This window comes from Sycon ciliatum, chromosome 8 (assembly GCF_964019385.1).
Source record: "Sycon ciliatum chromosome 8, ocSycCili1.1, whole genome shotgun sequence".
NCBI classification, from domain to species: domain Eukaryota; kingdom Metazoa; phylum Porifera; class Calcarea; order Leucosolenida; family Sycettidae; genus Sycon; species Sycon ciliatum.
Window position 1 is genome coordinate 11,075,873 of NC_088650.1, and position 10,651 is coordinate 11,086,523.

The 10,651-nt window shown below is 48.8% G+C and overlaps 1 protein-coding gene across 1 annotated transcript; it reads left to right on the top strand.

Annotated features, from left to right (window-relative positions):
- The first annotated feature begins 390 nt into the window (after positions 1–390).
- On the top strand, positions 391–10,405 carry LOC135823385 (protein Wnt-4-like). Its single transcript, XM_065336236.1, has 4 exons — positions 391–844; positions 7,030–7,259; positions 8,541–8,875; positions 9,540–10,405. The coding sequence occupies exons 1-4, from the start codon at positions 759–761 to the stop codon at positions 10,035–10,037; spliced, it is 1,149 nt and encodes a 382-aa protein (XP_065192308.1). The 5' UTR covers positions 391–758; the 3' UTR covers positions 10,038–10,405.
- Positions 10,406–10,651: the final 246 nt, after the last annotated feature.

The window sequence follows — 10,651 nt, forward strand, 5'->3', positions numbered from 1 at the left end:
CGTGAGGCACTATAGGTTAGAGTGTGGTCTTGACCGATGTGAGCGGGCGCAGGCAGCAGACGAAGGCCCTCGGATTGTTGGACCATCACAGACGCTGCACAATCAGCCCAGCTCACAGTGGGAGCTCTCATTCAGTGTTTCAGCACTTGAGGCCGGTCATCCAGAGTCCTTGAATCTGCACAAGTCCTGGATGTCACACCAGCTCACACTTAGTAAGGCTTCGACGACATGTAGATGCGCCAGGTCCGCGACGCTGGGTCCCACTACTGAGTCTAATGATGGCTCTGGCCCGCAGCTAGGCGAAGGAATTATTCATGACTGAATACAAGGAATACGGAAGGGCATGCTACAGTAAAAAGTAGCCACTACTGTACGCTCGGACACACCGCGGGTTATCCGCGGCGTGTGTAGAGCTTACTGCACTGCCAAGCTAACTACATTGTAGCGCTACATCCGCGTTGCTCATTATGCGCCCCACTTGCAAAAGCAGTCATCTAGAAAGGTGAGAAGAGAGACGCGGATAAAGCGTTTACTCGGGGTAATCTAGTTGGCCGGTATGGAGTTTGAAAGGTCATGCTTCGCTGCGGATCCACGACAGTAGGACGCCTGTAAGGTTGACAGCTAGTGACCTCAACGTCCGGGTGGAGCTGAGTCGCTGTCCTGTAGACCTGTGAAAGATCCTGTAGAGGCTGGCGCTTACCAGCTGTTTGTGTTGCTCCGCTGAAAGGACCACGCTGCTGGTGTAGTGTTAGCCTGTGATGGCAAGGTTTGTTCGGCCACTGGCGCTGATAACTCTGCTGGCGCTTTGCGCAACTGTCTGTACCAAGCGTTCGACGGACGGGAGGTGAGTGCATGCATCTACTATGTTCGCGCGCGTCTGTTGCTGTGGGCATGGCCGAAAGGCAATCTCCAAGCAGTTCTTGTGTGTCTGGGTGTATCGTTGCTGGTAGAAGAGATTCTTTCGAAACTTTCAAAGGATCGATCCGGAATGAGACATACATTGTACACCTGTGTGTGTAAATGGTCGCAGTCATGAACACTCTAACTTTTAAAAAAAGCTGTTAGCCTAGCTGTGCTGTGAAAGCTGGGATGACTTGAGACTGGTGTTTGAACAATAGGCGCGCAAAAGAAGGTAATAGTTAATTGTGATTGTGCACGATGGTCTAATGCCGTTTAGTAGTGAACACAGTATACTTATGACTGTGAGGATCATGTTTCGTCCACACTGTTAACCTGCACACTGTATTATAGTGCCTTGTAAGGTGGCGCGTGATATTTGTCCCCGGAGCTAACCGAATTGCCCGCCAGACGCAACACTCAGGCTACGTGTACATACACGAAGTCATTGCGTGTATACTTGAAGCGCCGCCATGTTCTGATGTACATGTGGATCGCTCAGGCTGCATGTACGTGAGAGAGCATGCCTGTGCACGGTGCTACGTGGCGTGGGAGCGCGCACTTTCGGATTGAGTTAACCGTTACTCGATGGGAGATAGTACGTATTATCTGGATTTAGAATAATGTAAAGAAGAGGTTGGTGTGACTTCGGCGATGCTTGGGAATTGTGTGTTGCTCCCTACGTGGCAGCTCGCGCTTTTCCTGCCGACTTGAATTCTCACTTGACTGACTCACGACTGCCATCCAGAGCACACGAGAAGTCCATCGAACCTTCCACTCGGCAAACCTGCAGGAAAGCACCATTCCCTTACACGGAATAATGCAATGGTTCCTATTGGCCTACGTGTCTCGAATCCAAACTCGAGTTTGGATTCGCGGTTCGAGCGTGCACACACATACACGGCCAACACGAAATGGATGCCATCATAGCCTTCAAACCAAAAATCCGGTACCCCATTTGTTCAGTGTGCACTAGAACTACATTGTTTTCATACTGTGATTTTGAACTCTTCGCGGACTTATCTTGCGTGGTGTTCCCCAGAGCGTACTATACGGCTTTCCAATCCACTGCAAATCAAGTACATAGGTGGGAATACGACCTCAGCAAGATACATCTTACACTCTAGCATTTCCGGACTCTCTTCAGAGAGTGCATGGTCGGATACTCATGTATTGAACTTTCAGGGCGTACTGAATGTTACAGCATAGTCTTGTCATTAGTACTCGTGTTCCAACAAACCAGGAAGCTTGATCATGCGGCTGATGTATGACCCCCAACTGCCAGTAAGGCATACAGCATACCTAGCGGAGCGGCAGTGGCAAGCGCTGATGTCCCCACATTCTTCACAGGGCGGAATCGCGAACAGCCTGTTGGCTCGGATTCGGGCAATGTATTGCAAACGAAGGCTTGCAGCTTTATCAGATCTATACAAGTTATTTTGAGGCAAGGGGGGGGGCGGGGGTAGGTGCTCACTAGGCCTGGTGCTCAGTCGTATCGGTAATGTCAACCTGGATCAGGTATTCGGCGGAAACACAATATCCCAGCAGTGTGCCAACAAACATTCCATGACTGTCTGCCATGGGGTCATGGGCTTGTAACGACAACAAGTTACGCCCAGTGGGCAGTCGAGTCGATAAGGAAAGAGCGTGGTCACTCACGGCAGCAATCTTGACAAGAACGCAGCCAGAGACGGCAGTTGTGTGGGATCAAGTGCTTCGCAAGGAGTGCGCTTGAACTATTCCTTGATCTAGGTCCAGTGTTCGAGCACTTCAGTGATTGAGAGATTAGCCGTGAGGGTAACACACGGGGTATGTTATTGTTCCTAACTGAGTTCCCGCTCGTCATCATGAGTTAGACCAAGGCCAGCTGCTGGCACAATGCTCGTCCACAACATGCACGGAACCGCTGAACGGTCCGGTATACAGCCACTAGCAATACCACTGTTGGGAGTGATATCTGCTTAGCTAGGTTGCGGGCAACATATCATCTGTACGTATACTTCACTGCTGGATTTTCAGGAAAGGCTGACCGATTTTACCCTCGCAACAGCTTGCCGCTCTTCTGGGCAGAGTTGGCACGAAGCACTTGGCAAGCAGCAGCAGCAGCTACAGGAAGAGAAAGCATTCCAGTCACGCAATCACTCTCTGCATGCCACTGTGATAATCAGGCCATTTCGGCAACAGGCAGGCAAGCAGCATGACGGTTGTTCTCCTCTAGTCCTAGTAGTGCTGCCCTGCTGACACTACATCTACATGTACAATGTCATGTATAAAGACCCTCCTATCTCTGTGGTGTGACGGAGCTGAGAGGCTGTGGATGTAGACCTACTGCCACGTACTACTAGTACTAGTAGTGCAAAATGGCCCAATGCGTGTAATACTCAAATTCTTCTCCGATTCTATGCAACAGCCACATGCAGCTAAATATTGCCTGCGTGCAGGTCTAAAGCTGCGCGATGACAAACCAACAAGATTCCTATGTACTGGCCCTACATTTTGTTTAAAATTGTTTAAAGATTTTCCAAAGGCTTCTTGCCAGGCCCACAGGTGCTTGTGTCTCCGTGCAATCTTCACAGGGACCTCAGATGTCAATACAGTCATGTATTCACTTCTACCCGACTGTGGTCCGTCACATGTCATAACCACATCCAGCAGTATCTCACGTTTCACCGAGGCGAATAATAATTGCTTGTAGTGCAATGAAGTACTAGTAACAGTTTGAACGAGTCCCTAGGACAGCCGATCTGCTTGAATGTGTTTTGCTGCTGTGCGGTCCTGGTTCGGGTCTAAGCAAATCACATCAGTGCGTCATTAGCATACAAAGTGAGACTGCACAGGCGGCAGCGATGCAACTTTCCGCTACTCGAACCAGTTCAGATTTCACGGTCGGAGCGGAAACCTTGTTTTTAATCACTTTATATATACTTATGCGTGCTTGGCGTGAAAGGCGAGCGGGGAGGATTGTGTGAAAGCATTGACAGATACCCCCTGAGATCGTGTGGAAGGTCTGGAACCTCTAAGCTTTGAATGGCCGGAATAATTTACATCAAGGATTCAAGTTTCCCGAGTGTCCCAACCGGTACTTGTAACCAAACATAGAATGACGGTAACGAGGGAAACAATTGCATGAGTTAAGCCCCCCCCCCCCCCCTGTGCAGCCGGATGACCTTTTGTTTTCCTTCAGGGTCCCTAGCGTTGCTGTCCACATTTACCATGCATCATTGCATGAGTTCAATGTACCAGCTCTTTGTAGTTCAAGCGTCCACAATACAGGGAATAGGGTCCAGCGGATTCTGCCGGCAGAACAATTGGCAGAATTCGGTACATTTTCTGGTACGTTTCATGCATGTTTGGTATGTGGATAAAGAAATGGAGCAGAATTTGAGGAATTGCCCGCCATAAGGTTTGTATGGTTCTGCCGATTTCACTGCTTTTCGAGCAGAATCTGCCACCTTTTCGAGCAGAATCCGCCGGTCCCTAACAGGGAATATAGATAGTGCGCGTGGGTGTGTTTGTGTGCGTGTGTGTGTGTATGTGAGAGAGAGAAAGAGAGAGAGTGAGTGGAAGAAAGAGAGAGAGAAAGTCTATCAGGCGCACTGCAGCGCCGTGCTAGCAGTAGCACAAATCGTGTGTCCTCCTCACTCTACTGGGTTTCTAGAGACAGGAATACATCATGCATGTAACGGATATCATACGTGATTTTAGTATTGGGCTGCTGTCCGTTCACGCCGCTTAACTTGCTTTTCACGGAACAAACAACAGATCAACGGAAAGGAGATAGGCTTGTGCGTTTCAGTTGCTTGGCGGGGGCAGGGTAATCACGGGTCTTTTCACAATGACGGCTGGCGTTGGCAGACCAGCCGTAAATTCCAGGTGCGTGTCGCGTTCCAGGTGCGGTCTGCCTCTAGGCGCTGGAATGAGAGGATTCCTCTGCTGGCTGACAACTCTTGACTATTGGACAGCAAAATAGCAGCAAGAGTGACCAAACGACTGATAGCACAAACAAGCTGTAATTGGTGCATGTAGAGCGCCCGATATGGCCATGGCACATGTACACTTCAGAGTGTGTGCCGAACATAAAGTAATATTACTACTACACGCACTACATGCACTACATAATTTATCTGTTTGAACTTAAAAGGAGTCGCGACCCAGGTCCATGGATCCAGGCAATTGCGCAACGCTCGATATTGCATTTGCCCAACAGATGCCACTCGCATGATAATCACTTGCAGTTGTACGCAGTACTAGATCATCATAATGCGTGCAGGGCGCTGGTATTCGGATTTCCCCTGCCCGTAGTCGAGCCTCTTCACCCAATTCTTGTTTTGACAATGAAATGTGGCCGATGTGATGTCGTGACACCAACGCAGAATTTGTCCGTCGCGTGTCCTCTTGCGGGTTTCGGAGTCGGAGATTCTGTAGAAGTACTAGTACTTCCCGTAGGATATGGATGTGGTGCAATGCAGCCACACCTGATTACTTCCATTCGCATGGAGTCCTGCGTGCGTGGCTTCTCCAAGGCCAATTGCGCATGCGTCTGATCTGTGGCGGTGGAGAGCACGAAACCCTCGTGCAATGAATGATGAGCGGTGTAGCCTTTCCGTGTCACCTGAAGCACAATGCAACTCTTCTACTAAGGACGTTCGACACTGAAAACTCGTCCACGAAGAAAGGATAATCTCATTACTGTTGTCGTTCGCTTACCACAGACAAAGGAGCGGCACAGCAAACAGTGAATAGATGTGCGGGTGCGGCAGTCAGCGAACAGTTACATACAAGCGTCACTTTTACCAGAATTTACGTGATTGTCTCCTTCATTTGCAAGTCATGTCATAACATCCCTGGAGCATCAGGCGTCTAGTTCATCGTAACTCTCCTTCCCTTCATCTCTCTCTCTCTCCCTCTCTCTGTCGCCTTCCTCATCTGGACACATCGGCATGACCATGGCGGATAGTACCTAGGTCGGTGGAACTCTCCAGACTACAACACATTAAAACGGTACATGTCCGAATGCTTCTGCTTCATATCATGATCAATTTGGGCATTGGCGATGGTGTGATACAACATACACCACCTTTATCAAGAAACTCAGAGGCTAACTCGACCCTGTTGGAGTTCACGATGGGAGCAACCGTCCAACTGGCGACATGTACATGTATCCACTGGATCCTGCATGGCGGTTCTACCTTCATCAGCTCCTTTCTGCGGCTCCGTGCATTGTAACAATATACATGGATGTCATCTGCTGAGACTCCGAACTATCAACATCCATTCCTGTGAGGGCGTATCGCCACTCTATACGAATCATGACGTATACCTACTTGTCATCATGTAGCCATAGGATTCTCGACTGCAAACACAGTTCCGGATAACACTTGGTCTACCTGGGGCTTGCACAAGATTAGTGTAGGTGCAAAACCAGTTACTGATTCTACTGTAAACTACTAAATAGGCATGAATCATAACAACGGCAATAGTACGTCATTACCATCACTACACTGTGTGTGACAAGAAGTATGTGACTATGTGTGTGACAAGAAGTATGTGTGTGACACGAAGAAGAGGACGAAATGATTTCACTGTAACGCCGAGTTTCACGCACCAGGCGTTCATCAGACAACGTTGATGAAATGCCTTGAACCTAGATACAGATGTGTTTACCCGTGAAGTAAAGACTGGATGGAGCCTGGAGGTGTGAATCACAGCACCTTTATCCTATTCTCCTTGTTGAAAGTACTTGTACAAGTAGCTCTCCCCTTGGGCATCGAGCACTCTATTGGAGAGCCCGGAGCCGTTCTACCATCACGACCTACACGACCTACACAACTTGTCATATGTGTAGTGCATGAGTCCAGGAAAGACCTGAACAGACTTTCCCCGTCGCTATTTGGCGAACAATAATTGTACCAGCCCCCTCCCCCTCCAAAAACCCTCCTAGTATTCTGTATATTATAACGACCGCCAAAATGTGTCAGTTTTTGTTACGATGTCCGCTTGTAACCGTAACCGTACCATAAAAGTTTATTAAAGGCCGGATTTGAGGGTGAGTCGTGCGTTGCCTGGCCTTTTGATCATACTGCTGACTTTGACGTATTGTTTATGACCGTGTACCATGCGTGCTGTTTGCAGGCTCGGTCAGGAACCGTTCGACCTCTCACGGACGGTGCAGCGAGCAGTACGGAGACCATACTTCCGCCAGCGCCAGTATGAAAAGAGTGTTCTGGAGCATCACATGACCGAGAGCTGGTTGGAGATCCTGAAGGAGGCGTCGGAATGGCTGAGCAGCCACTGTGCGTGCCAGTTCGGCAGAAATATGTGGAACTGCACCACATCATCGTGGAAGAAGTTCCTTCTCCGAGGTAAGAGATGATGGACGATAGTAAATTATCACTTTTCAAAAACAAATCGATTACATTGTGCATTGGAGCCCTTGGCGGCCCCAATGGCGGGTAATGATTATACCAGCAGAAAATCTGGCACTTGTGTGGTACATGTATGTTGCATTTGGTATAGTTATGGATCTTGAAAGAAGAGGAGCAGGATATGCGACCGACAATGAGCTTCGTTTCGCTCTGAAAATATTTTTGAGCAGAACCCGCCGATAGTGCGACCTTTTTCTGCAAGGCCTACAGGCCCTGAAAATGATGACGTCAGAAGTGAAAAACGGCAAATAATGACTTCTGGGTTCAATCAGACCCATTTGGATTATAGCGAGGTACAGTGTGTAGTGGGGGTAGGCCCCTTGCGTCTCCCGCTTATGCGAATTATTTCTACTGGTACACCAGGAGTTGGTACCTGATCGGGAGGGCCCATTCCAGGGGAGGGCCCATTTCAGGGGAGGGCCCATCCCAGTGACCACTGGTGAATGCCTCACCCTGCTGTGAAGAAAACCACTCAAACACTTGATTTCGGATCCATAGTCGCCTGATGATTGTGTAAGCATGAAACTCAAAGAAGCGACGACCTGCTAACTAGTTAGCCTTGCCCTTGTTGTTGTGTGCATTTTTGGATCCGTACAAAGACTTATTCACACTGGACCCAAAAGTTAGCATTGCCATGATTCCGGGTTGGCTGTGATGTAGCGCTTTCAAGCCCTATTGCTTGCACGCCTATCCCCCAGTCCTACAGATCGGACCCCCCCCCCCCCCCTACCCCCACATTTCAATTTCCCGTGCAATGTTTTGGTCACTGTCGGTCAAACCCGGACTGAGCGCTGCTGTTGAGGTCTTGGAAGTACATGTGGCACAAGACGAAACAGGTGAACAGTGTTTAAAGTGTTCATATCAAGTACACATATAAGTACATGTGTATGCGGCGCCATATCTTCACGAAAACAAGCTAGCTTGTTTTTTTGCATTTTGTCTTGAGTGCGCTCACCTTCCCATTTCTCATGTTATTTCATTGAAGCCACGACTTGGAACCTTTCAAATTGGAAGGCTGTTGGCATGGGCATTCGGGATGTGATGGAGCTAACCATTAGGTTATTGAATGCCAGTACCACATCAGTCATTATTGTGCTAACTGTTGCATGCTATGACTCAATTATCTTGCTTATAATCTGTCGGTGTTGGAGAACTACGGATAACTTCTAAACCGTTGGTCCTTGCTTCGGATTTTGACTTCCTGTGTTGACTTTTCAGCGCATCCGGAGGCTGGCTACTTCCGCGCCGCCCTCTCTGCCAGTGTGGTCTTTCACACAGCCAGGCACTGTGCTATGGGCAAGATCACGTGCTACATGGGCAATACAACCAACAGCAAGAATCCCAGCCACCTCGAGTACAAGCTGTTCTTCAGTGACTTCGCCAAGAAGCAGACCTTCTGCGACTACCACTTCACGGAGGGCCTGCGCGCTGCCAAGATCCTGGACATCCTCGACGGCTTCTTCTTCCATGCGATGAGCAAGAGCAAGAAGCGCCGTTGGAGTAGATCACGGGACCTGCATACAAACTACTACAACAATGCAGTAGGCCGCGAGGTAAGGATCAAGTCATATGTTTTGTATTTAAAAAGCAACTGAATAATGTTGATGCTCAAAAGCATCAGGATGCATGATGCAATTGAGCTTCAATCCAAAGGCTACTATTCACTACTCTCCTCTTCATCAATTTGCATGCGGGATATCTGCTTTAACCACCCTCTTCTAAACCGTGTAAATGCAGATTTGTGTACATGACATTTTTCTCGTCTTCCAAAAGCAGAGACACTAAGAGAGTAAATATTATTATTAGCGGTAAAAGGGTTTAAGACACATTATTGGTGTGCCTAAGCAGATTTTCGAATCGGCCGTTGGGAGCCTCCCCATTTCAATAAGGACCAGAATGTCACTTTGCCAACTCTTCCAGTGTGCCATCAGCATTAAATTTATTTTAAAAGGAAGATTTGTTAGCGCTTAGTATGTACTGCACAGAGATCAGACAAGTGGAGGTGAAAATGGGTGCAGAATCTATCCTGGGTCTGAGGTGGACATCAAATCATAGTGAAGACCAGGCCACATGAACGATCCGTCATCAGGAATATTCTTGTGCGTGCCCTCGTACTACTACTACTACTACTACTACTACATGTACAGTGACCGATGGTACAGTAAATGCCTCCATTATTTCTCTCTTTCTTCTTTCCTCTGTTTTGTGTCTGAGCAGAAAATCAAGGATATCCGACCTCATCTTCGCTGCTTCTGCAGCGGTCCGAGTGGAACATGCGTATTGAAAACGTGTTCGTACGTGGAGACCAAGAGAATGCTGACGCGCACGGCGGATGCTCTCTACCAGCAGTATCAGAAGTTCGTGAACGGTGGCACTGCAGCTGTGGAAAGTGCCCGTGCCCTGATCGCGGAGGCCCAGGTGCAACCGCGCCCGGCGACGGTCGCCACGCACAGAAACATGAGCGTGATCGCCACGCGCCACTCGCCCAACTACTGCCGCCGGAACAGCAACTGGGGCCTGCTGGGTCCCAGGGGAAGATCGTGCAGGGAGGCGTGCGGCGAGAACGTGGAGTACTTCACCGGCAGTCCAGCCTGCAACGAAATCTGCTGCGGACGACTGCACACGCACGTAACAGAGTATCAATGCGACTGCAAGCTAGAGGACTGGGACCTCAGATGTAAAATCTGCAGTCGTGCAGTAACGGTGTGCGCGTAGGGGGCAATCCCTCCCTGGACCAATAGTTTGGGGTCGTTCACCCCCCCCCCCTCCCCTCCCCCCGGACGTGGTTGATGTTCCCACCTAGTGTTCCATTCCGACCCGATAATCTGGAACGATATTGTAATTTTTAGCGTTCTTCCTTGTGTGGACTTGACGGTAGGAAATTAACGAGTTGATCACCACTATTCAGCCTTGGCACTATTATTACGCGCTAGGCACACTTCTGTATGCTATTTTCAAATTGCCAGCTAACCCAACCCCTCCGAATATGAGAATAGCTATTGACCCCTGAGCTGGTGCTGACACTGATTCTAATTTATCTCATTTTTGATCGTCAAGAAAGTAATAGTTCTGCGTACTGTTGACACGTAGTCACTGAATGTGCTGTTGATTGAATAGAGGGCAACTGAGGATCACGGCTATGGATCGTATACAGTGCATTGTACCTCACTCCATAATTATACACCCACAGTCTTAGGCATGCACCCCCTTACACTGTATCTCCATCTAAACCATTAAAAGGGAAATTAGCAGTAGTTGCCGGCGAGGAACAAGCCATTAGGAGGCCACACATGGTGAATATGGAGAGGTATACAGAACAGAACAACAAG